The sequence below is a fragment of the Elephas maximus genome, chromosome 15, assembly GCF_024166365.1.
Source record: "Elephas maximus indicus isolate mEleMax1 chromosome 15, mEleMax1 primary haplotype, whole genome shotgun sequence".
NCBI lineage: Eukaryota > Metazoa > Chordata > Mammalia > Proboscidea > Elephantidae > Elephas > Elephas maximus.
The window spans coordinates 12,622,965-12,649,365 of record NC_064833.1 but is presented as its reverse complement, the minus strand read 5'-3'; the positions used below and the strand labels follow the sequence as shown (position 1 = coordinate 12,649,365).

The 26,401-nt window shown below is 40.8% G+C and overlaps 1 protein-coding gene across 1 annotated transcript in view; it reads right to left on the bottom strand.

Moving 5' to 3' along the window:
- ADCY8 (adenylate cyclase 8) overlaps nucleotides 1–26,401 on the bottom strand; it is a 224,148-nt gene that overhangs the window by 20,489 nt on the left and 177,258 nt on the right. The window contains exons 12-13 of the mRNA XM_049853746.1: nucleotides 18,339–18,511; nucleotides 7,570–7,648 (exon numbers count right to left, since the gene is read on the bottom strand). Coding sequence (XP_049709703.1) covers nucleotides 7,570–7,648; nucleotides 18,339–18,511 — 252 coding nt within the window. The remainder of the gene's footprint in view (nucleotides 1–7,569; nucleotides 7,649–18,338; nucleotides 18,512–26,401) is intronic.

Sequence of the window (26,401 nt, the reverse complement as noted above, 5' to 3'; positions counted from 1 at the left end):
CCTTGGGTTCCCTATTACCAGCTTTCCTGTCCCCTTCCGCCTTCTCATCCTTATGGGCCTGTCTAATCTTTAGCTGAAGGGTGAACCTCAGGAGTGACTTCATTGCTGAGCCTGGGGCCATGTTCTCGGAGTTTCTGCAGTCTTTGTTAGACCAGTAAGTTTGGTCTTTTTTTTTTTTTTCTTTTCACATCGGTTCTCTTGTCCTAGCTTCCCTTTTCATTTTGGAGGGCAGATAGCTTCCTCTCTAAAGAATCTCAGGACCATTCTCCCCACAGCTTTAGGAATGTCATTATTTTAAAGTCTTTAACTGTTGAAATGAATATTATGCTGCACTGTTAAACACATGGTTGTTGTTATGTTGTTGTTAGGTGCCCTTGAGTCGGTGCTGACTCATAGTGACCCTGAGTACAGCAGAACAAAACACTGCCCAGTTCTGCCCCATCCTCACAATTGTTGCTATGTTTGAGCCCATTGTTGCAGCCACTGTGTCAATCCATCCTGTTGAGGGTCTTCTTCTTTTTTGTGATCCTCTAACACAAGATTAAACCCGTTGCCCTTGAGTAGATTCCAAGTTATAGTGACCCTGTAGGAGTGAGTAGAACTGCCCCATAGAATTTCCAAGGAGCTGGATGATTTGAACTGCGGACCTTTTGGTTAGCAGCAATATATCGCTTAACGATCATACCACAAGGGCTCAGCTGCCATTTATTTAAGAAGGAGGGATACCTACCCCTCTCTATACATATCTCTAACTCTATGTCCACATTATATAATTGTTTATATGTATAATAAAAATGTGTGAATATTAGATAAAATGTCTAAATATATATACTCAAAATAACTGAAAGTAGGAACACAAACAGAAGCCTGTATACCAACATACACTGCAGCATTATTCACAACAGCCAAAAGGTGGGAACAATTTACATGAACAGTAAACAAAATGTTCAATGGAATATTACTCAGCTATAAAGAGAAATGAAATTCCAATACATTGCTATGACATGGATTTACGTTGAGAACATTATGCTGAGTGAAATAAGTCAGCTACAAAAGGACAAATGACTTATATGACATAGGCAGATGTACAGAGACCAAAGCTTATTCGTGGTTACCAGGGGTGGGAGAGAGGAAAAAAGGGGAGTCATTGCTTACAGGGCATTGAGTTTTTGTTAATGGTGGTGGATGGAATAATTTGGAAAAGGATAGTTATGACGGTTGCAAAATATGATGAATATAATCAATGTCACTGAATCATACATGTAAAAATTGTTGAACTGGCAAATGTTTTGTTATATATATATATTTTACCACAATATAAAAAAATTTTATCAAAAAAACAATCAAGACATAAACCATAAAAAATGGTTACGTATCAGGAAAAGATAGAACAGGGACAGAACTTAGACTTCTTTATTTGTATCTTGTTTTGTAAACTTGGCTTTAGAACTGAGGACATATTTTACTTAATTATAAAACTAAATAGATTTTCAAAATAAAAATATCTAATCCCCCCCAAAAAACCCACATGTGTAGCCAGTTGATGATATAGCTAGACAGTGAGGAATAGTTTGATTATACAGTAATTTGATTAAACATTCCCAAAAGAGAATACTGTAGGACTAAAAATAACAACAACAAAAAAACTTAAGTGATTTACAACAATCATATTGTAATGTTTGTATTATTATTCTTAGACAATTGTATGTGAATTGTAACATAAGTAAATGAGTAACTGGGTCAGTGCCATTGAAAACTGGAATTTCTGACAGTGGGAAAAGGAGATGCAGATACAAAAAAAAAAATTTTGATAAAATTAAGAAAAGCTCGTAGTCCTAAATGTGAAAATGGAAGTATCACTATGAACTCATGCTGAATCTATATCTATTTATAAACATATATATATACACGTACACACATGCATATATATTTCCTAGCTCTGTCTACTGCAATTGAGGCTTAGAAACAATGAAAAGCTAGTAGCAATGAGCACCCCTAGTGTCCAGATTATGGTCTCTAAATATCAATTTCCATAAAAACAATCTAGGCTGGACCCAAGTCTAGGGCAGGATATGGACAAGATGAGCCTCAGACATCTTGCCATATTAGAAAACATGGAGATTATCAGCGATTGCTGGGATTATGTCAAAAGAACTCGAGAGTCAACTTGAATAGGTTCTCACTTGCCAAAGATGTGACAGGCTGAGCTTTAGAACATAGCAAATACATTTAAACAGATTAGGGAAATCTGGAGGGCTGGAATATAGGGTTGCTATGAGTTGGAATCGACTCGATGGCACTGGGTTTGGTTTTTTTTGGTTTGGAGTTGATTTAAGCAAGAAGTTTCTGGTTGTTTAAGTCAAGAATAGACTTTTTCTTTCAGCCCACGTGACTGCATCTAAGGCATGTCCATAAACAGACTATCTAGTCCAAGTACATCCCTGTCTCTTGGCAAAAGCAAGCCTCACCAAGGCAAGCATCACATTTTATTAATCCTCCACCAAAAGAAAGAACTTCTTTTCCATGTACTAAAGATCCGTTGTACCTACTATGTGCTAGGTGCTGGGGTGTGAAGATGAACGAAACTTAGCCTTGCCTTTGAGTGGTGGTGGGAGGGTGAAAAAAGATCATTTCAACCCAGAGTGGTTACGCAGACATGGAGCGCAGAGTAAAGCCTATAAGGAGGCATGGGTGTTGATTTTTAAAGTAAAAATTCTCCAGCATTTGCTGAAGACGAAATGTCAGTTCAGTTGAAAGTGCACTCTCTTTCTTGATTCTTATCAAACTATTAAGGAACTGGTTACATTAAGAGACTATCAAGGGAAATAATAGATATTGCTCAGAAATTTTGTGCCAGGCATTTACATATGGATAACCAGTTGCTGTCCAGTAGATTCCGACTCATGACGACCCCATATGTTTCAGAGTAGAACTGTGCTCCATAAGGTTTTCGATGGCTGGTTTTTTGGAAGTAGGTCAGGAGGGTCACCAGGCTTTTCTTCTGAGGCACCTCTGGGTGGATTCAAACTTCCAATCTTTTGGTTAGCAGCTGAGCATGTTAATTGTCTGCACCATCTGGGGGCTCCTCACATAACCCCCGAAACCAAACCCATTGTCGTTGAGTCAATTTCAACTCATAGCTACCCTATAGGACAGGGTAGAACTGCCCCATAGGGTTTTCAAGGCTGCAAATCTTTACCGAAGCAGACTGCTACATCTTTCTCCCATGGAGCAGTTGGTGGGTTTGAACTGCCAACCTTCCTGTTAGCAGCTGAGAGCTTTAACCACTGTACCACCAAGACTCCTTACTACTCACAAAAAGATAGTTAATCCTTTTTGAGTTCTTGCTTGGACTAGCACTGTTCTAAGCCCGTCACGTGCATTAAAGCTCGTCTAATCCTCACTCCACAAAGTAGGGATTTTATTATCCCCATTTCACAGATGAGGAAATGAAGGCATAGTAAGCTGAAGTCAATTGCCAAAGGTCCCAAAGACAGAGAGACCTGGCTTTGAACCCAAGGTATTCTAACTCAAACTGTGACTTTCTACCCCTACACTCCACATCCATGACCTCATTTAGCCATTCTGCAACCTTAACAGATAGCTATTATCCTTTCCACTTTACAGGTAAAGAAATGGTAGCTCTAGGAGGTTGAGTGTCTCAAGGACACCCATTCTCTTAAGTGGCGCTGCTGGAATTTAATCTTAAGAGTATTTGGTTCCAAGGCTTGGATCTTTCCTCCTAAGGCATATACTGCACTGTACCTGTCTTTATTAGACCTGGAAGTACGTGCCTGGAGACATGGACTCATTAACCTCTGTCCCTGTGCACATGTTGTGACTCCCTATGCTATAAATGGAGACACCAAAGCCCAACCTCGCCTGGGCTGCAAGTGAATGAGGCATGAGGTGGGAGGCACCTGACTGTTTGGTCTTCCTGTCCAACGTTCAGAATGTTCACCTGCCTCGGAGGAGGAGGTGTTTGGCATATTGCTTCCACATATGTACAAGATGAAATTTCACAATTATTCAGTTATATAACGGCCTCCGTCACTCTGGAGATGAATAATTACACATGCTCCCACCGGATTCTTCTGCGTAATAGGGATTAATGGGCATTATTCAGCCTTTAATAAAAATAGAGGACTCTGAGTCACAAAGGGAAACTGGTGGAAGCAGGTAGCTGGCCCGGGAGTGGGCAGGCTTGATCCAGGATGCACGGGACCCTGGCAGATGCTATAGATAGATGACACCTAATTGATGCAAGTCTGCAGAAAGCTCTTTTAAGCACAGGGAGGCAGTGGCATGTGGGGGGGAAAAAGGGGGGGGTGGAAGAGAATGGAATTAGGAGTTAGCAGATTTGGATTCCTGTATTGGTCTGGCTTTTCTCACTGATTTTGTGACTTCAGGTGACTGAAGCTTCTGTTCCTGTCTTGGGAAGCCCTGTTAGCCTCAAAGTCTTGTTTTCAAAGTAAAATATTAAGAGCTAACTGTTTTTGTGCAAAACCAGTTACCTTGGGGTCAATTCTGACTTATGATGACTCCATTTGCTTCACTGGGTTTTCAATGGCTGTGACCTCTTGGAAGTAGCCTGTCAAGCCTTTCTTCCAAGGCTCCTCTGGGTAGATTTGAACTACTATCCTTTCAGTTAGTAGCTGAGTGTTGAAATGTTTGTGCCACACAGGGAGTCCACTGTATGTGCTAGCCACTGGGAAAAGTATGTTACAACTGTGTTTCTATATAATACTTCATAACAACTCTATGAAGTATGAAACTCAAACAAAAAATCAAACCCGATGCCATCCAATTGATTCTGACTCATAGCGACCCTGTAGGACAGGGTAGAACTGCCCCATAGGGCTTCCAAGGAGCAGCTGGTGCATTCAAACTGCTGACCTTTTGGTTAGCAGCCGAGCTCTTAACCACTACACCACCAGGGCCTATTATTATATCCATCTTATAGGCAAGGAAACTGAGATCCAGAACATTAAGAAAATTGATGAAGGTCAAATGTCTACTAAGCGGTAGAGCTGGGGGTTGGAAAACTATCTCCCTGACTCTAGCACCTATATCTGTTACTGCTACAGTTATGGGATGTTATTATGTCATTTGAAAACCCCTTGAAATTTAGAAATAAAAGTATATCAGATGCCACTTAAGCCCAGTAGCTCGCACCCTTACTATGCACTTAAAAAAAAAATACTCTTAATTATACACCATGCTAACACAATTATGTTACCTGCTTTCCCAGGACAAATGGAGAATATGAAAAACAGAAACAAAATGGTAGGAGGGTATCATCTGAGAAAGGGGCACTGACAGGGCACAAAGTAATTCCTCGAGGTGACAGAAGAGAAGGTAAGTTCTCATGATTTTGGAATGAAGACCATCCCCTGAAATTCCCCCGTACTAGTAATTTCTGGAGATTTCTCACTTGTCAGTTTAAGACCCATGTGATGGAGTATGTGTGTGCTTTTCTGTAGGATCGCCTTGTCTGAGTCCATCTTTGTGGGCCCCAAAAGGATTCTGTTTTCATGTCAGACTGAGGTGGTCTCCCTTGTAACAGGAAACCATCCAGATTTGGAGATATGACCCTAGCTCTCCAAGAAAGACAGAAGGGCCTACTCATAGGGATTCTGGAGATGGCTAGACTTTGACGCTTTCCTTGTTGTTTCATTATAAATTCAGTTAAAATTTAAAAGCAAGTCAATTCTTACTGCTGGGTTGAATCCCTGGGCCATCGTGCTGATATGCAGACAATGTGTTTGTCTTTCTCTGGTCCAGTGAAGTGGAAGAGTGGGCTTTGGAGACCAATCTGGGTTTAAATTCTAGTTTTCCTACTTACTACCTTTGTAGCCTTAGTTTCTTTACCTGTAAAACATGGGTTATAATAATTACAATTCAAGGTTAGTGAGAGGATCAAATGAAATAATATAGGTAAAGTACCAGGCACATAGTAGGAGCTTGGGAAGTGTGAACTCTTTCTCTCTTCTCTTCACTTGTCAAGATTTTATATTATCTGTTTTCTTCTTGATGATGTTTCACTACCCCCCCCCCACCCTTAATTACAATAACATTATATCTTTCTATCCAACTAGGTTTTGGGGTTTTGGGCTGTTTCATCTCTGGTTTCCAGGGTTTGTTACCTTCTGTTTCCATGGTGATTTCCCGGTGATATGTTTCTATTTCTGCTCTGGCTGGGAGTCTTCTTGCTTTGTTTCTCTTCCTTTCTGGTTACTTTTTGGAGTGCACACAGACCAAAGAGAGATGGACCAGGGTCCAGAGCAGAGCAGTGAAACTGGCAGGTGCTGGCCGCTACCAGGGAGCGGAAGTTCCCCTAGGTGATAAACTTGACCACAGTCTTGGTCTGAGTCCACCTGGAACATTCTTCCTGCTGTTTGAGAGCAAACAGCACCTCCTGGGTTAAGTCTGGCTTCACGCCCCCATGCAGGATGATTTCCTGCCCCTCTGACTCTTGAAGTCCTTGGATGAGTCTGTTCCACACATAGCACCTCTCCCATTATATTATTTAGGTGGCAGTCGAAAATCAGCCAATGAAAATTTCATGAATCAAAGTGGTCCAATTGTGGGGAGGGTGTAGGACCGCGCAGTGTTTTGTTCTACTGTGCATGGGGTTGCCATGAGTTGGGGGCTGACTCAGTGGCAGGTATCAACAACAACTCCCCTAGGATACTGGAGCCCTTAGGGTCGGGGATGATATTTTGTACAGTGTTACACACAATATCCAGCTGGGGTGCTGGCAAAGAGATGTGGCTCATATGGCAGGAACTTTATGTAATTAGGACAAATTAACAATGAAGCACTTGCTGTATATATGAAAAGAATAAAAAAAACCAAACCCAGTGCTGTCGAGTTGATCCTCACTCGTAGTGACCCTGTCACAAAGAGTAGAACTGCCCCATAGGGTTTCCAAGGAGCGGCTGGTAGATTCAAGCTGCTGACCTTTTGGTTAGCAGCTGAGCTTTTAACCACTGCACCACCAGGGCTCCATGTATACGCAAGGCAGTGCAAAAAATGCTATGTACAGTAATCTCAAAGAATTATTCGTAGCAGCCAAATTTAGGTATTATTCCCTTATTATAGAGATGAAGAAATTGAGGCTTAGGGAGATAAGTAACTTGGCCAAGGCCATACCCTACTGAAAGGAAGAGCTGTGATCAGAATCCTGGCTTAGCGGATCCCCAAACCTGAATGTGTTACCTAGTGCAGCACACAACTTCTATAATAGTAATTCTATCCAGGCAACAGAATTGGGAGGGATTCCAGTTTGCCTCAGGCAGAAATGGAAAGCCCTTTTTTTGGATAATGGTTTCTTTGAAAGAGGTGTACCTGAAGGGTGTTAAAATCACATTGCCTACAAAATCATCTTCTTCAGCTTAGGTTTTCATGAGGTGGTCTTTATTAGGGATCGATTCATCCAGAACCACAACTTGCTGCAAGAAGCCCGTAGTCCTTTGCTGCAAAGAACAGTGGAGGCCTTGCAGCTGGTTTTATGGCAACAGGAAATGCCAGATAACTGGGGGAAGCTAGAGCACAATGTTTGATTACCTGCTGTCCATGGTAGAACACAGCAAGGAGGAACATGGCCATTAGCAGGAGCGATGCCTCCTTGGTCCCCAGGAAATCTCTGTTGGAAGAAGAAAGGCAAAATGGCGGCTGGTTACTAACAACCACAGACAAACTTCAAGGAGACTTGTTAGGAAACTGAGATTCAGAAAGGAATGGGATAAAAAAGAGAGAAACAAATGTTTTGAACACCCACTAAATGATAGGGGCTGCTCCGAGGGTTTTCACATAGGCTAATTTGGAAATACGAACTCAAACACACCAGCGATCATATATAAGGTCACCATGAGTCAGAGCCGGCTGTGGCAACTAACAACAACAATTTGGAAATCGATCGACCCCCGAGGACATGAAGTCACACAGGTCAAACCTGGGGAGACAACGCACTCATGCTAATAACAATGCCTTCAATTTGCAGACTACTTTTTCCAGATTTCAAAGAGATTTTATACTTTCTCATTTCCAAAATCCATGTGTAGACAAGGATCAACTCTCTCTCTCTTTTTTTTGGTGTTGTTCTATTTAAGAGACATGTATGTAGTGCTTGCTAAGTGTCAGTGCCTGTTCAAAGCGCTTTCCCAAATATTAACTCTTTTAATTCTTAAATCAGTTCTATGAGTTGGACGCTGTTACCCCCATTTTTCAGGTGTGGACACTAAGGTGTTCGTGGCTCCATTTTACATATGAGAAAATGGAGGTGCTGAAAGCTCACGCTCAAGGTCACAGTCAGTGAGTGGTAGTTTCACGACTAGAACCCTGGTTTTATCAATTTGGAAATACTTACTCATTGTATGATTAAGAACGGAGGCTTTAGGACCATAAAGCCCGGTGTCAAAGGCTGGCTCTGGTGTCTCTTAGCTGTGTGTCCATGGGAAAGACAAACTTGCTCAGCCTCAGTTTCCTCACGAGTAAAATAAAGACAATAAAACCTGCTCCAAAGAGTTATTTTGAGAGCTAACTGTAAACCACCTACTCCTTTTTTTTAAGTGCTTGGCATAGGATTTGGCCTTGTGTTTTTGGCATAAGATTTGGCATGGTGCTTTTAAAAACATAAACCACTTGCTCAAATGGTTTAGCGTGAATGGGAGAAATCCTACGTTTTGCTCCTTGTGAACTCAGCCCAAATTCTTACTCTGCCTGGCACTTCTGATATCCTTTTCTTTATGATACAGAAGGCTTTTTTAAACTCAGCAATTTATCATTTAAAACACATATTCAAGAGAAAACATAAATACCTCTTGAATCATTCTCAAAGAGTTGGTTTTCCAAAAATACATAGATAATGAGACTAAGCTCAGAAAAAAAGGTAAAAGAAAATTATGAACAGTCTTTGAATCTTCAGCATGTATTTCTGATGGAAAAAAGTGGTCTGAGGGGAGACTGTAGCATGTGCCAGGCTCAGGAACACCTACCAAGAACTGTGTTCTCAATTTAGCAGGGTTTTTTGTCGCTTTTATGATTTTTTGAAGGACTTGTGGAGAGAGCCAAGAGGCTGAAATCTGTGCAATATAATCCAGTCGCTGTTGACTGGATTCCAACTCATGGCGACCCCATGAATTGAACTGTGTTCCATACGGTTTCCAATGGCTGATTTTTTTTGAAGTGGATCACCAAGCTTTTCTTCTGAGATGCCCCTGGGTGAACTCAAACCTCCGACGTTTTGGTTAGCAGCCAAGTATGTTAACCACTTGCACCACCCAGGGAAAATGCTTTGCTTGATATTGGGTGGCAAGGACTTAAAACCAAGGGCAGTTGGAAAGACTTATTTGTATGAATCAAATCACTGAATTAATACTACCATCTCACTATGCTAATGTAAAAGAACATAGATAAGTGAAAACAGATGTTCTTAGATGCCCTTGAGTCAGTTCCCACTCATGGCGACCCTCTATACAACAGAACAAAACATTGCCTGGTCCTGTGCCATCCTCACAATTGTTGCTATGTTTGAGCCCATTGTTACAGCCACTGTGTCAATTCATCTAATTGAGGGTCGTCTTCTTTTTTGCTGACCTTCTTCTTTACCAGGCATGAAAACACATACAGAGTAATTCTCAGGGCTATAACAATCCTTAGAGATGGATCATCTTATCTGATGTCTCACAAAATTTAACATTAAATTTCAATGTTATTCATTACAAAAATATTTATGCTAATTGTAGAGGATTTGGAAAAGAATAAAAATTCACAAAAAAGAAAACGAAGATTGTCCTCAAGCTTACTACCCAGAGAAAACAATGGTTAATATTTTGAAGCCATCTAAATGCCATTTTTGAAATGCCATTTTCTAAATGTCTTTTTCCCCCATGCAAACATATACCTACACATTTAGGATTTTCTGGGTCATGCTGTTTTTTTTTTAACTTTTATTGAGCTTCAAGTGAACGTTTACAAATCAAGTCAGTCTGTCACATATAAGTTTATATACATCTTACTCCTTACTCCCACTTGCTCTCCCCCTAATGAGTCAGCCCTTCCAGTCTCTCCTTTCGTGACAATTTTGCCAGCTTCCAACTCTCTCTATCCTCCCATCTCCCCTCCAGACAGGAGATGCCAACACAGTCTCAAGTGTCCACCTGATATAATTAGCTCACTCTTCTTCAGCATCTCTCTCCTACCCACTGTCCAGTCCCTTTCATGTCTGATGATTTGTCTTCGGGAATGGTTCCTGTCCTGTGCCAACAGAAGGTTTGGGGACCATGCCCGCCGGGATTCCTCTAGTCACAGTCAGGCCATTAAGTATGGTCTTTTTATGAGAATTTGGGGTCTGCATCCCACTGATCTCCTGCTCCCTCAGGGGTTCTCTATTGTGCTCCTTGTCAGGGCAGTCATTGATTGTGGCCGGACACCAACTAGTTCTTCTGGTCTCAGGATAATGTAGATCTCTGGTTCATGTGGCCCTTTCTGTCTCTTGGGCTCTTAGTTGTCATGTGACCTTGGTGTTCTTCATTCTCCTTTGCTCCAGGTGGGTTGAGACCAATTGATGGATCTTAGATGGCCGCTTGTTAGCATTTAAGACCCCAGACGCCACATTTCAAAGTGGGATGCAGAATGTTTTCATAACAGAATTATTTTGCCAATTGACTTAGAAGTCCCCTTAGAGCATGGTTCCCAAACCCTCGCCCTTGCTCCGCTGACCTTTGAAGCATTCATTTTATCCCGGAAACTTCTTTGCTTTTGGTCCAGTCCAGTTGAGCTGACCTTCCGTGTATTGAGTGTTGTCCTTCCCTTCACCTAAAGCAGTTCTTATCTACTAACTAATCAGTAAATAACCCTCTCCCACCCTCCTTCCCTCCCCACCTCGTAACCACAAAAGTATGTGTTCTTCTCAGTTTATACTATTTCTCAAGATCTTATAATAGTGGTCTTATACAATATTTGTCCTTTTGCCTCTGACTGATTTCACTCAGCATAATGCCTTCCAGGTTCCTCCATGTTATGAAATGTTTCACAGATTCGTCACTGTTCTTTATCGATGCGTAGTATTCCGCTGTGTGAACATACCACAATTTATTTACCCATTCATCCGTTGATGGATACCTTGGTTGCTTCCAGCTTTTTGCTATTGTAAACAGAGCTGCAATAAACATGGGTGTGCATATATCTGTTTGTGTGAAGGCTCTTGTTTCTCTAGGGTATATTCCGAGGAGTGGGATTTCTGGGTTGTATGGTAGTTCTATTTCTAACTGTTTAAGATAACTCCAGATAGGTTTCCAAAGTGGTTGTACCATTTTACATTCCCACCAGCAGTGAATAAGAGTTCCAATCTCTCCGCAGCCTCTCCAACATTTATTATTTTGTGTTTTTTGGATTAATGCCAGTCTTGTTGGAGTGAGATGGAATCTCATCGTAGTTTTAATTTGTATTTCTCTAATGGCTAATGATCGAGAGCATTTTCTCATGTGTCTGTTAGCTGCCTGAATATCTTCTTTAGTGAAGTGTGTGTTCATTTCCTTTGCCCACTTCTTGATTGGGTTGTTTGTCTTTTTGTGGTTGAGTTTTGACAGAATCATGCAGATTTTAGAGATCAGGCGCTGGTCGGAGATGTCATAGCTGAAAATTCTTTCCCAGTCTGTAGGTGGTCTTTTTACTCTTTTGGTGAAGTCTTTAGATGAGCATAGGTGTTTGATTTTTAGGAGCTCCCAGTTATCTGGTTTCTCTTCGTCATTTTTGGTAATGTTTTGTATTCTGTTTATGCCTTGTATTAGGGCTCCTAGGGTTGTCCCTATTTTTTCTTCCATGATCTTTATCGTTTTAGTCTTTATGTTTAGGTCTTTGATCCACTTGGAGTTAGTTTTTGTGCTTGGTGTGAGGTAGGGGTCCTGTTTCATTCTTTTGCAAATGGATATCCAATTATGCCAGCACCATTTGTTAAAAAGACTATCTTTTCCCCAATTAACTGACACTGGGCCTTTGTCAAATATCAGGTGCTCATATGTGGTTGGATTTATATCTGGGTTCTCAATTCTGTTCCATTGGTCTATGTGCCTGTTGTTGTACCAGTACCAGGCTGTTTTGACTACTGTGGCTGTATAATAGGTTCTGAAATCAGGTAGAGTGAGGCCTCCCACTTTCTTCTTCTTTTTCAGTAATGCTTTGTTTATCCGAGGCTTCTTTCCCTTCCATATGAAGTTGGTGATTTGTTTCTCTATCACGTTAAAAAATGACATTGGAATTTGGATCGGAAGTGCATTGTATGTATAGATGGCTTTTGGTAGAATAGACATTTTTACTATGTTAAGTCTTCCTATCCATGAGCAAGGTATGTTTTTCCACTTAAGTAGGTCCTTTTTAAGTTCTTGTAGTAGACCTTTGTAGTTTTCTTTGTATAGGTCTTTTACATCCTTGGTAAGATTTATTCCTAAGTATTTTATCTTCTTGGGGGCTACTGTGAATGGTATTGATTTGGTTATTTCCTCTTCGATGTTCTTTTTGTTGATGTAGAGGAATCCAAGTGATTTTTGTATGTTTATCTTATAACTTGAGACTCTGCCAAACTCTTCTATTAGTTTCAGTGGTTTTCTGGAGGATTCCTTAGGGTTTTCTGTGTATAAGATCATGTCATCTGCAAACAGAGATAATTTTACTTTCTCCTTGCCAATCTGGATGCCCTTTATTTCTTTGTCTAGCCTAATTGCCCTGGCTAGGACTTCTAGCACGATGTTGAATAAGAGCAGTGATAAACGGCATCCTTGTCTGGTTCTCGTTCTCAAGGGAAATGCTTTCAGGTTCTCTCCATTTAGAATGATGTTGGCTGTTGGCTTTGCATAGATGCCCTTTATTATGTTGAGGAATTTTCCTTCAATTCCTATTTTGGTGAGAGTTTTTATCATAAAACGGTGTTGGACTTTGTCAAATGCCTTTTCTGCATCAATTGATAAGGTCATGTGGTTTTTGTCTTTTGTTTTATTTGTGTGGTAGATTACATTAATGGTTTTTCTGATATTAAACCAGCCTTGCATACCTGGTATAAATCCCACTTGATCGTGGGGAATTATTTTTTTGATATGTTGTTGAATTCTATTGGCTAGAATTTTGTTGAGGATGTTTGCATCTATGTTCATGAGGGATATAGGTCTGTAATTTTCTTTTTTTGTAATGTCTTTACCTGGTTCTGGTATCAGGGAGATGGTGGCTTCATAGAATGAGTTGGGTAGTATTCCGTCATTTTCTATGCTTTGAAATACCTTTAGTAGTAGTGGTGTTAACTCTTCTCTGAAAGTTTGGTAGAACTCTGCAGTGAAGCCGTCCGGGCCAGGGCTTTTTTTTTTGTTGGGAGTTTTTTGATTACCGTTTCAATCTCTTTTTTTGTTATGGGTCTATTTAGTTGTTCTACTTCTGAATGTGTTAGTTTAGGTAGGTAGTGTTTTTCCAGGAATTCATCCATTTCTTCTAGGTTTGCAAATTTGTTAGAGTACAATTTTTTGTAATAATCTGATATGATTCTTTTAATTTCAGTTGGGTCTGTTGTGATGTGGCCCTTCTCGTTTCTTATTCAGGTTATTTGTTTCCTTTCCTGTATTTCTTTAGTCAGTCTAGCCAATGGTTTATCAATTTTGTTAATTTTTTCAAAGAACCAACTTTTGGCTTTGTTAATTCTTTCAATTGTTTTTGTGTTCTCTAATTCATTTAGTTCAGCTCTAATTTTTATTATTTGTTTTCTTCTGGTGCCTGATGGATTCTTTTGTTGCTCACTTTTCTATTTGTTCAAGTTGTAGGGACAGTTCTCTGATTTTGGCTCTTTCTTCTTTTTGTATGTGTGCATTTATCGATATAAATTGGCCTCTGAGCACTGCTTTTGCTGTGTCCCAGAGGTTTTGATAGGAAGTATTTTCATTCTCGTTGCATTCTATGAATTTCCTTATTCCCTCCTTGATGTCTTCTATAACCCAGTCTTTCTTCAGGAGGGTATTGTTCAGTTTCCAAGTATTTGATTTCTTTTGCCTAGTTTTTCTGTTATTGATTTCTACTTTTATTGCCTTGTTGTCTGAGAAGATGCTTTGTAATATTTCGATGTTTTGGATTCTGCAAAGGTTTGTTTTATGACCTAATATGTGGTCTATTCTAGAGAATGTTCCATGTGCGCTAGAAAAAAAAGTATATTTTGCAGCAGTTGGGTGGAGAGTTCTGTATAAGTCAATGAGGTCAAGTTGGTTGATTGTTGTAATTAGGTCTTCCGTGTCTCTATTGAGCTTCTTACTGGATGTCCTGTCCTTCTCCGAAAGTGGTGTGTTGAAGTCTCCTACTATAATTGTGGAGGTGTCTATCTCACTTTTCAGTTCTGTTAAAATTTGATTTATGCATCTTGCAGCCCTGTCATTGGGTGCATAAATATTTAATATGGTTATGTCTTCCTGATCAATTGTCCCTTTTATCATTATGTAGTGTCCTTCTTTATCCTTTGTGGTGGATTTAAGTTTAAAGTCTATTTTGTCAGAAATTAATATTGCTACTCCTCTTCTTTTTTGCTTGTTGTTTGCTTGATATATTTTTTCCATCCTTTGAGTTTTAGTTTGTTTGTGTCTTTAAGTCTAAGGTGTGTCTCTTGTAGGCAGCATATAGACGGATCGTGTTTCTTTATCCAGTCCGAGACCCTCTGTCTCTTTATTGGTGCATTTAGTCCATTTACATTCAGCGTAATTATAGACAAATAACTGTTTAGTGTTGTTATTTTGATGCCTTTTTATGTGTGTTGTTGACAATTTCATTTTTCCACATACTTTTTTGTGCTGAGACGTTTTTCTTAGTAAATTGTGAGATCCTCATTTTCGTAGTGTTTGACTTTATGTTTGTTGAGTTGTTACGTTTTTCTTGGCTTTTATCTTGAGTTATGGAGTTGTTATACTTCTTTGTGGTTACCTTAATATTTACCCCTATTTTTCTAAGTAAAAACCTAACTTGTAATGTTCTGTATCGCCTTGTATCACTCTCCATATGGCAGTTCTATGCCACCTGTATTTAGTCCCTCTTTTTGATTATTGTGATCTTTTACATTTTGACTTCAGTGATTCCCTGTTATGAGCATTTTTTTTTTAATTAATCTTAATTTGTTTTTGTGATTTCCCTATTTGAGTTGATATCAGGATGTTCTGTTTTGTGACCTCGTGTTGTGCTGCTATCTGATATTATTGGTTTTCTGACCAAACAGTATCCTTTAGTATTTCTTGTAGCTTTGGTTTGGTTTTTGCAAATTCTCTAAACTTGTGTTTATCTGTAAATATCTTAATTTCGCCTTCATATTTCAGAGAGAGTTTTGCTGGATATATGATCCTTGGCTGGCAGTTTTTCTCCTTCAGTGCTCTGTATATGTCATCCCATTGCCTTCTTGCCTGCATGGTTTCTGCTGAGTAGTCTGAACTTATTCTTATTGATTCTCCCTTGAAGGAAACCTTTCTTTTCTCCCTGGCTGCTTTTAAAATTTTCTCTTTATCTTTGGTTTTGGCAAGTTTGATGATAATATGTCTTGGTGTTTTTTGTTTTGGATCAATCTTAAATGGGGTTCGATGAGCATCTTGGATAGATATCCCTTCGTCTTTCATCATGTCAGGGAAGTTTTCTGTCAGGAGATCTCCAACTATTTTGTCTGTGTTTTCTGTCCTCCCTCCCTGTTCTGGGACTCCAATCACACGCAAGTTATCCTTCTTGATAGAGTCCCACATGATTCTTAGGGTTTCTTCATTTTTTTTAATTCTTTTATCTGATTTTTTTTTCAGCTATGTTGGTGTTAATTCCCTGGTCCTCCAGATTTCCCAGTCTGCATTCTAACTGCTTGAGTCTGCTCCTCTGACTTCCTATTGCGTTGTCTATTTCTCTAATTTTATTGTTAATCTTTTGCATTTCTACATGCTGTCTCTCTATGGATTCTTACAACTTATTAATTTTTCCACTATGTTCTTGAATAATCTTTTTGAGTTCTTCAACTGTTTTATCAGTGTGTTCCTTGGCTTTTTCTGCAGTTTGCCTTATTTCGTTTCTGATGTCTTGAAGCATTCTGTAAATTAGTTTTTTATATTCTGTATCTGATAATTCCAGGATTGTATCTTCATTTGGGAAAGATTTTGATTCTTTTGTTTGGGGGGTTGTAGAAGCTGTCATGGTCTGCTTCTTTATGTGGTTTGATATCGACTGCTGTCTCCGAGCCATCACTGGGAAACTTGTTTTTCCAGAAATTCCACTAAAAAAAAAATGCAGTCAGATCCCCATCAGAACTGCCTTTGGATTATAACCACCACCTTGTTCCCTATAAGGATGAAAGTCCGAGATTTGTATCATATATGCTTGGCTGTAGCTGGTTCTGTGTTTTTAGTCCAATTAGGGATGGATTTTTGGTCCCTGGGTTTTTTGTGGTTCCTTCTCTCAGGCCGGAAGAGTAGGTTAGGAAAACACCAAAAGAAAAAAAAAGAAAAAAAGGGGGAAAAGCAAAGCTGCCGCGGAGCCGGAGATGTTCTCCCTCTGGCTTAGGAAATTCCAATGTTAATGAAGCCGACTGGGGAGGGTAGGGGAGGGATCAGAGAGACAGGAGAGTAGCACCTCGGAATATAGCCAGAGTTGCTTGTCTTGCTTGGAATGACTATTATATCTGAGATTCCCAAGGGGCATGTCGCCTACGCGTGTTGGCTGTGTGGAGATCGCCCCCGGGGGTCTGGCCTGCTGAAGCCGCGGTCAGATCCTCTGCTGCCAGTCCAAAGTCTAGCGTCAAGGTTCCCCTGCTGGGACACTGCACTCCCCACTCCAAAATCAGTCGCTGCCTCCTGGGGATTTCTCGTCCTGCCAGCCGCGTCATCGCGCCTCCCCCGCGGACCGGGTGGGCCCCCTCCCAGGGTTAGTTCAGGGGAGTGGAGCTGCGCCCCATGCTTGCGCCATGACAGCGCCCAGTCAAATGCCTGGCGCCAGCGTTCCCCGGCTGGAATGCAGCACTCCCGGCTCCAAAACCAGTCACTGCCTCCCCGGGAGTTCTCCCCCCAGCCGTCGCCACGCCGCCCACGCTTACCAGCTGGGCCCCCTCCTGGGTTCAGTTCAGGGGGTAGGGCTGCATCCCTTGCTTGGGCTGTCACAAGATTTATGAGTTCAGCTCCCCTGGGCCCAGATGCCCGGCGCCAAGTTTACCTGACTGGGACTGTGGCTCCAGGCTCCGAAAACAGTCGCTGCTTCCCCGTATTTGTTTGTTTTCCATCTCTAAATCTGTGTTTGTTGTTCAGGGTTCGTAGATTGTTATGTATGTGATCGATTCACTTGTTTTTCCGAGTCTTTGTTGCAAGAGGGATCCGGGGTAGCATCTACCTAGTCTGCCATCTTGGCCCTGCCTCTGGGTCATGCTGTTTTGTAACTTACTTTTACACTTAGTGATAAATTCTGAAAATGATCCCTTGCAATCAAATACTCAACGACGTGAGTTTTAGTGGATCCATGCTATTCTGTGTCATGTGTACCATACGCAATAAGATATCTTTTGCAAGCCTTTCAGTTTATAGGTAGGGCACTGAGGCCCAGAGAGAAGCCACTTGCCCAAGGCCATACAGCTCTTTTGTGTCAGAGACAGGATGAAAACTCACATCTTAGGCACCAAGTTCAGAGTTTTAGCCATTTTGTGTGTGCATGGATGGGTGGGGTGGTGTGGGGGATAGCTGGATGCTGTGAAATAAAGGTCAGGGGTGGCACTTGATCTTTCCGTGAGCCTAACAACAAATTAGGCCTTCCCTATATAGGGTGGCTATGAGTTCGAATTGACTCAATGGCAATGGGTTTGGTTTCTTTGGTTTTTATTCTTCATGTGGCATTTTAGAAGTTGGATCTGGGGAGAAGAGGAAAATAATGCTGGGGAAGGTTACAAGGAGAACTTCAACAATATCTGAAGTATTTTATCCTTTTAAAAATGCAGAAGTAAATATGACCAGTCATTAGCTTTGTTTAATTCTGGGTGCTGCTATTATTAATATTGCTACTGTCAAATTATAATCAGATCCTACAAGTCTTGAAGTCCCTAAAGTGGAAGGAATCATAAATTATTACAGTTGGAAGAGATGTGAGCTGCTATTTAGTCCAAATGCTTAATTAATTTGTAATTAAATAATAAAGCTGAAAACTAAAGGTTTTGTCCTAGACTTGTAAGCTAGAGAATGCCTGAGTTGAGAAAGTCAACATCCAATCAGTTCCCAAGTCCCAGTAACTCTAAAGGTAGAGTTTCCGTTCCCTAGTGGGTTCTACCTTCCACTGAACATGCACTTTTTGAACATGTAATGGTGGGCACTTACTCTCCACTGTGGTTCAGGTTGTCATAACGCAAAAAGAGGCCTGCATAGATGGTTTCGGTCAGTAGGGCATAGATGGCGATCATAATCAGTAGCACGGCTAGCTTCAGGACGGAGTTAAGTCGCAGGAATACCGCACAGGTCACCATGGCCAGCACACCCGTGAAGACGAAATACTGAAAATAGAGCATGTGGGTGGTCAGGTTCAACAGGATCATGGAAGTTACTCAGATCAGTCATTTTAAGGCTCACTTCCCTAGTCATGGATCTGGGTAGGTCTCTTTATACAGGTATCTCCAGCTGGAGGTATCAGGGGCTCTTTAAATGCAACAGATGCAAAGTTGAACTCTACATTTCCCAACCCCCAAACCTCTGCTCCTCTTACTCTGAATGGCATCACCATTCACACAATGCCCTGAATGACAGACCCTGGGCTCATCTTCGTTCCTTTTCTCTTCCCCACACTCCACTGCAGGCCATCATAGAGTCTGTAGCCTGTTTCCTTAATAGATCTCAAATCCATCCAACTTTGTCCTTCCAACCTGTTTCTCTCACAGTTCTCACCTACAGCTCCAGGACAGTCTTCTGGCAGCTCTGTCTGCTTCTAGCCCTGACTCTCCACATAATACACACTATCATTTTCTATGTAATATTCCTACAACACAGATCTGATCATGTCACTCCTTAACTCGAAGTTCTTTCATTGCCCTTCATTCCCTTAGATTATGTTCCCTCTCCTCAGCAAAACTTACAAGGTCTTTTGTTATATGTCAGAGTTCCTTTTACTCTCCAAGCTCCTAAATACGTTCCAGCCACACTAACTACTTGCTGTTTCCCAAATATGCCCTCCTCTTCAATGCCTCAGTGCTCTGCAGCCCCAGTGCCCTCTTGTTCAACTCTCATCCATGTGACTAAGCCTTACTCCTCTGATAAATGTCAGCTCAGGTGTCATCTCCTCTAAGAAATCTTTATGGATATATCCAAGTGCTTCTGGATACTGCCTCATTTCTCTATAGCACCCTGCATAGCTCAGTGTAACATTGATTACCCTGTCTAATAACTGTTCAGATTGTAAATTTGGAACCACCCAAGAGCTGGATTATTGAAGTAGCCACCATATTGGAGTAGCATGGCCAGATTTCTGCCTTCTGCGGGAAGTTCCTCAGCCTCTTTCCCTCAGAGTGTCACAATATATCATTCTGGATGGTGGGTTCAGAGTATGGCCATCCAGTGGAAAAAAAGAGTAAAACTCACATTAACAACGGTTCATTTTGGAACCGTACTTTGATCTTTACAAATATTTTCTCTTGTAATTTTCAAAATAACTGGTCAAGATAGGAGTCATAATTTCCACTTAAGAGGTGAAGAAACTGAGGCTCACAGAATTAAAGCAATTGTTTAAGATCTCACAGCTGGAAAGTAGCACCTAGGACACCTGGATACAACCAGTTTTGGTAAAAGTGACTTTGTGGGCAACGTGGCCAAGAGGAAAGGATGACTTGGGATTCCCCCATCTTTGCTCCTGAATATTCTTTGGTAGTATTTAGAAGTTCATTATTAAAGTATGCCTCAACTACTTCTAGAAAGTAGTTTGTATGGTTACTTCACTCTACTTTCTTGTAAGGCAGGGTATTATTTTACTCATTTCTGCACTTTTACTACCTAATCAGGACTGTTTCTTCTAGAATGGATGAATGTACATAGGCCTGGGAGGGCATTGGGTCAGGAGCCAGAAAGTCTGCATAGTTATATGCCAGCTCTGGCTAATCTTGGGGAACTTACTTGACTTTTCTATGCCTTACTTTTCTTATCAACTTAGTGGTCTGGTTAGACTAGGTCAGTTTCTTAAGTATGGTTCTCACATTAAAATGGGTGGAACATGGATCATTTTAGGTGAGGAATTGACAAATATCTTAAATTTAAATAACTGTTTTAATGCATTAGAAAAGGTAATCAGTACATCTAACATCCTACCTAAGATTTCGTAGCTATAATTTCTTTGGAGGAGCCTAAAGTACGTATTTGGGCCAAAAGGGTGAATTGATTAAAAAAATAAGTTAATGATATTATGGGTTTTATTTGGATGTGGAAAAAAATCATAAATTTGGGACATAATGGGCTTGATAACTTCTAAATACCTTCTGGGATTGTTCTTCATGGCTCTTTGTAACAATTGGTTGACCTCTTGCTTCTATTACATGAAGAGACAATTTTTGTATAGGCAAGGGTGATGAGTAAGAATTTCCAAAAATCCCTGAGCAGCCACTGAAGGGATATTTACTGACTTCTGAAGCCAAACTGACTTGTTCATGCATCCTTTTGTCAAATGTTGGTGGAGCCCTGACTCAGAGTTCCCACTGAGAGACTTCGTGGTGCTTGGGGTGGGCACAGAAACAAACGAGGCATTGTCCCTGCCTTCCAGGTGCCCAGGGTCCTGCAAGTCCTTTACTTTTGCCTCTTCTTTCCTAATAAATCCAATTATGTCCTTGCGTGATGGGATGATGTGCTTTCTTCAACTTCTTTCTTTGGACACTTTTTTTTTTTTGGTAAGTCATCTTGATGTCGGTGTGCAGGAAACTGTGGGTGAGGTGAGCAGGAGATAAGTCCATTCTCCAGAGTTATTTCTCCATCCAGAGGAACTCCCAAGATTCTCCATTTTGCCAAAGGTCAAAGGAAAGGGGACTAGATTTCAAGGGGTCCTGTTTGATTATTACCTGCATCACAACAAAGGGTCGCACATGGCTTTGTCAATGCAAATTATGAATCATGCACTGAATCAAAAGCCATTGAAATGATTGTGCCCTTTGAGCAAAAACTTATAGGAGCACACAGTTAAATTAAAAAAAAAGGAATAAGCATGCAATCAAGGCATGGTGCTAGGCACTGGGACCCAAGGTGAATAAGAGAGCCCAGGCCTAAAGGAGGCATCACCTCAAAGGTGACATAGACACAGGAGTGACAACACTAATATAGGATAGTATGTGCTCTGCCAGCGAGTGATCAGATGCAACAGTACTACAGAGACAGGAACACATCCTAGGAGGAGGAGGTGAGTATGGAGAAGGCTTTACAGAAGAGGTGAGCTTGAACTGGATTTTGAAGGATGGATCGGATTTCCCAAGATAGAAAATGGAAAGGGAAGAACATTCTGGGAATATAGAATAGCATGAACACAAAAGTGTAAAGGATCAAGCTGTCAGGAGAAGCAATTCCTTGGGGTATATTGGAGAATCATTTAAGGAGGGTTTTTTTTTTTTAGTAACATAGGCAGGGTCCTGGTGGAACAGTGATTAAGAGCTCAGGCTCCTAACCAAAGGGCTGGCAGTTTGAATCCACCAGTCACTCCCTGGAGACCCTATGGGGCAGTTCTACTCTGTCCTATAAGGTCCCTATGAGTCAGAATCAACTTGATGGCCATGGGTTCGGTTTTTTGTTTGGTTAATAACATAGGCAGACAGAAAAGTTGAAAGTGTTGCCCTCCTCCCTTTTCTACCAAGCCTCCTGAAGGTATAACAGCCAAATATAGAAATCCATTTGCACAAAGGATTGATAGATCTTTCTCTTTTTGTTGCCTCAACCAATTGTCTTAGCATGCTCTTGCCATCTCTGCTGTCTCTGAGTTATCTTGTTCTATTGTCACAATGACCCATGATTTAGGTTCTATAATTATTCTCAATTTAATGATGCCTGAGGCTTAGTGAGTGTGGAGTGAGTCAAGAAGGAATGTCTAGAAAATGATCCTAGAAGCTTGGATTGCTTGTCAGTGGGCTGCCTGGGACTGGACCATCCCAACTCCTTGTGGGTCCAAGAATTTCCCTTTTCCCAGGAGCCCCAATCCAATGTCTAACAGGGTCACCTGGTGTTAGCACCTAGCTTTCCCAGAGAACTCCCTGCACAGCTGTGTTTATTATAGACTGCCCAGAGCCCAAGTAATATTTATTGTCCCTCATGCAAGGCTGTTATGACTTTTGAATAGGAAAAAGGTAGAGTAGCAAGGGTGAGGAACCCTCCCCTAAACCACAGACCCCTGCTCATCTCATCAGGGGACAATGAAAGAACACTGAGGGCCCCTTCGTGGCTTGTAAGTTTCCAATAAAGCCTATTCTTTAACTTATACCAGGTGATGTTGCCTTTACCCACCTTAGCCCAGAGACGTTAAGTGACACATCCAAGGTCAAACAGCTCAAGGTGATAAAGCCCAGAGTGAAATGCTTAGGCATTAATTATCTCCTTTGAAACTCAAACCAGAAAGGTGATTAACCTTTATTTTAAACAAATTAAGTGAGAATTTAAAAGGTTCACTAGATTGCTAGAGATCACAGAGCCAGTAATTGGTGGAGCCAGTGATGAATGACAGGGCTGCCTGTTAACCAAATCAGTGCTGCTCCTAACACATCATAGCCTTTTATCATGAGCCCTCACTCTTGAGGGTGCATAAAGTGGTTTCACAGACATTTTTACAGGAAAATCTCCCTCCAACCCTGAGAGGCAGGTAAATGAGACAGTTGATAATGTCTCCATTTTACCAAACCCAAAACAAAGCCATTGCCATCAAGTCGATTCTGACTCATAGCGACCCTACAGAACAGAGTAGAACTGCCCTACAGGATTTCCAAGACTGTATATCTTTAAAGAGGTAGACTGCCACATCTTTCTCCCAGGGAGCGGATGGTGGGTTCGAGCCACTGACCTTTTGGTTAGCAGATGAGTGCTTTAACCACTGTGCCACCAGGGCCCCTTCCCCATTTTAAGGTGGAGGAAATGGTGACCTTCATAGGTTAATTGACATAGTTAAGGTTACACAGGTGCTAAGTGTTTCTATCATAGGAGACCATGGATGTAATTTCTAGGGCAAGACCAGTCCTTCCACAGTTCCAATCCGACCATCTCATTCCCTTAATGAGGCTTGCCCTTTCCTGAGCTCTGATCTTTTTTCATCAAACTGCTCTTTCCTATTTCAAGACATGGCATCACCATCTGCCCAGTGTGGCAAGCTAGAGACCTGGGAGTCATCCTTAACTTCTTCCTCTCCTTCATCCCATAGTCAATCTATCATTAGGGCTGTGAATTGTACATCCAAAATCTATCTTGAATTTTTCTTTTCTCCATTTCTTGGGTTAGTAACCAAGAGACAGCCACCACGGTCTACTACAACTTCCTTCTGTCTTCTTGGCTCAACTCCTTGTCCCTTGTCAACCATGCTCCTCCTAGCAGCCAGAGAGGTGGTCTTGAAATGCAAATCAGATCATGTCACATCCCTGCATAAACTCTCCAATGGCTTCCCATGATTTAGGACAAAATGTGAACTCCTTACTTGTTTAATGTCTGTGTCCCCTGCAACACTGATGTTCAGCTGGCAGGAGCCCTGCCCTTGTTTCTGCTGTATTCTCAGTGCTTTGTATGATACCTGCTACGTAGTTGGTGCTAATTAGACATTCATTTGGGAATGATCAAAACCATTTCAATGACTTTCCAGTGTCCTCAGGATAACATCCAAACTCTTGGCAAGGTCTAGGGCCCTGTTATTGACTTTAGTTTCAATCCTGTTACTGCCTACCATGCACCCTCTGCCACCACCATCTGAGATATCTGCATTTCTTTTGAACATGTGGGCCATTTAGATTGTTCCTACTTCAGCGAAGTAGGTTTTCTTTCTGGATCACATTGTGTGATTATGGCTTTTGGCTCTTAGTGAGTAAAGGCAATTCCAAATATTGATTACTGTTGGTAGCAGGGGAAAAATTCTCCTACGTATTTAGCCGTAGCACAAAATTAGCTCTGTGGAGAAGCAAAATGAGCTTATGTAATATCTCTCTGGTTGACCAGAAAAAGTTCTGAAATTATAGTGAAACTATTTGACACTGATTCTAGTGTTTGAATTATTTGGTGGGTCTGTTAGTGTGGAAATTTGGAAAAATCTTATTTTTTAATTTTATTTTGTTTTAGGTGAAAGTTTATAGAGCAAATTAGTTTCTCATTCAAAAATTTATACACAATTTGTTTCCTGACATTGGTTGCGATCCCCACAATGTGTCAGCACTCTCTCCTTTCCCTTTATACATGTCTATTTGCTCAGTTTTCCTGTCCCTTCCTGTCTTCGCTTCTTTGCTTTTGGGCAGGTGTTGCCCATTAAGTCTCCTATACTTTGATTGTACTAAGAAGTACATTCCTCATGTGTGTTATTGTTGGTTTTATAGGCCTGTCTAATCTTGGACTGAAAGGTGTACTGTGGGAGTAGCTTCAGTTCTGAGTTAGTGGGGTGTCTGGGGGCCATAGTCTTGGAAGTTGTTCTAGTCTCTGTCAGACTAGTAAGTCTGTTTTTTTTTTTTATTTGAATTTTGTTCTACATTTTTCTCCCACTCTGTTTGGAACCCTCTATTGTGTTCCTTGCCAGAGTGCTGGTGGTGGTAGCCAGGCAGCATCTATTTCTTCTGGGCTCAGGCTGGTGGAGACTGTGGTTCATGTGATCCATTAGTCCTTTGGACTGATATTTTCCTTGGGTCTTTAGTTTTCTTAATTCTTCTTTGTTCTGAACATGATGGGACCAATAGATGTATTTTAGATGGCTGCTTGCAAGCTTTTAAAGCCCCAGGTGCTACTCACCAAAGTAGGATGCAGAATATTTTCTTTATGAACTATGTTATGCCAATTGACCTAGATGTCCCCCAAGATCATGGTCGCCAGCCCTCACCCCAGTAACTTGGTTCCTCAAGGTGTCTGGATGTGTCTAGGAAGCTTCTGTGGCTTTGCCTTGGTCAAGTTGTGCTGACTTTGCCCATACTGTGTGTTGTCTTTCTTTTTACCAAGGTTAAAACTTGCTACTATCTAGTTAGTGGTTTTCTCCTCCCCAGCTTGCACTTCCCTCTTAACAGGAAAATCTAATTTAATCCTGAATATCTGCTTAGGCTTGAAGACTACAGTGAATAACCAGTGAGCATTTGCAGTGGAGCTGATTCTGACTCATCATGACCCCTATGTGTGTTAGAGTATAACTATGCTCCATAGGGTTTTCAGTGACTTATTTCTTTGAAGTAGATTATCAGGCCTTTCTTCCCAGGTTCCTCTGGGTGAACTTGAACCAACAACCTTTTGGCTAGCAGCAGAGTGGATCAACTATTTATACTACCCAAGAACTCTGTGAATAAAGTGAATAAATTTTCCTGCTAAATCACTGAGGGTTTGGATTTCTACTTGAGGAATTAACCAGAAAAATGAAGGCAAGAGTTCAGTTTGTTGTCTTACTATTTAGTTTTGAGAGTTTTATATATTTTAGACACAGTCCTTTATCAGATATATGCTTTGCATATATTTTCTCCAAGGTCTGCTTGTCTTTTGATTCTCTTAACAATCCTTTTGAACAGCAGAAGTTTTAAATTTTGATGCCAGCCAGTTTATCAATTTGTTCTTTTGTGTTTTTTTCATTTCTTTCTGTGTGTATGTGTGTTTTTGTGTGTATATGTGTTTTTTCCATGTTTCTTGTGGTTGGGTTATTGAGGTTTTTGGACCTGTGGATTTATACTTTCATCAAACTTGGAAAAATTTTGGCTATTATTTCTTTAAGTAGTTTTTTCTCCTCTCCCCTCTTTCCTTTTTATTTGGGACTCCAATTATACATACATTATGCAGCTTGAAGTTGTTCCGCAGCTCACCGATGCCATTTAAATTTTAATTCTTTTTTATTTTTGTATTTCATTTTAGACAGTATCTACTGGTATATCTTCAATCTCACTGTTTTTTTCCTTCTGAAATATCTAATCTGTTATTAATCCCATCCAGTATAGTTTTCATCTCATACATCTTAGTTTCCATCTTTAGATCTTTTATCTATCTGCCATGTCTCTTTTTAAGTTTTTGAACATCTGGAATACAGTTATAACTCTTTTATTGTCCTTTTTTGCTAATTAAAACATGTACATGAGCTCTGAGTTAGCTTCCATTGGTTGATTTCTTCCTCATTATGAGTCATATTTTTCTCCTACTTTTTCTGCCTGGTAATCTTTGAATGGATGCCAGACAATCATATTTCACCTTGTTGAGCCTGGATATTTTTATATTCCTCCTAATAT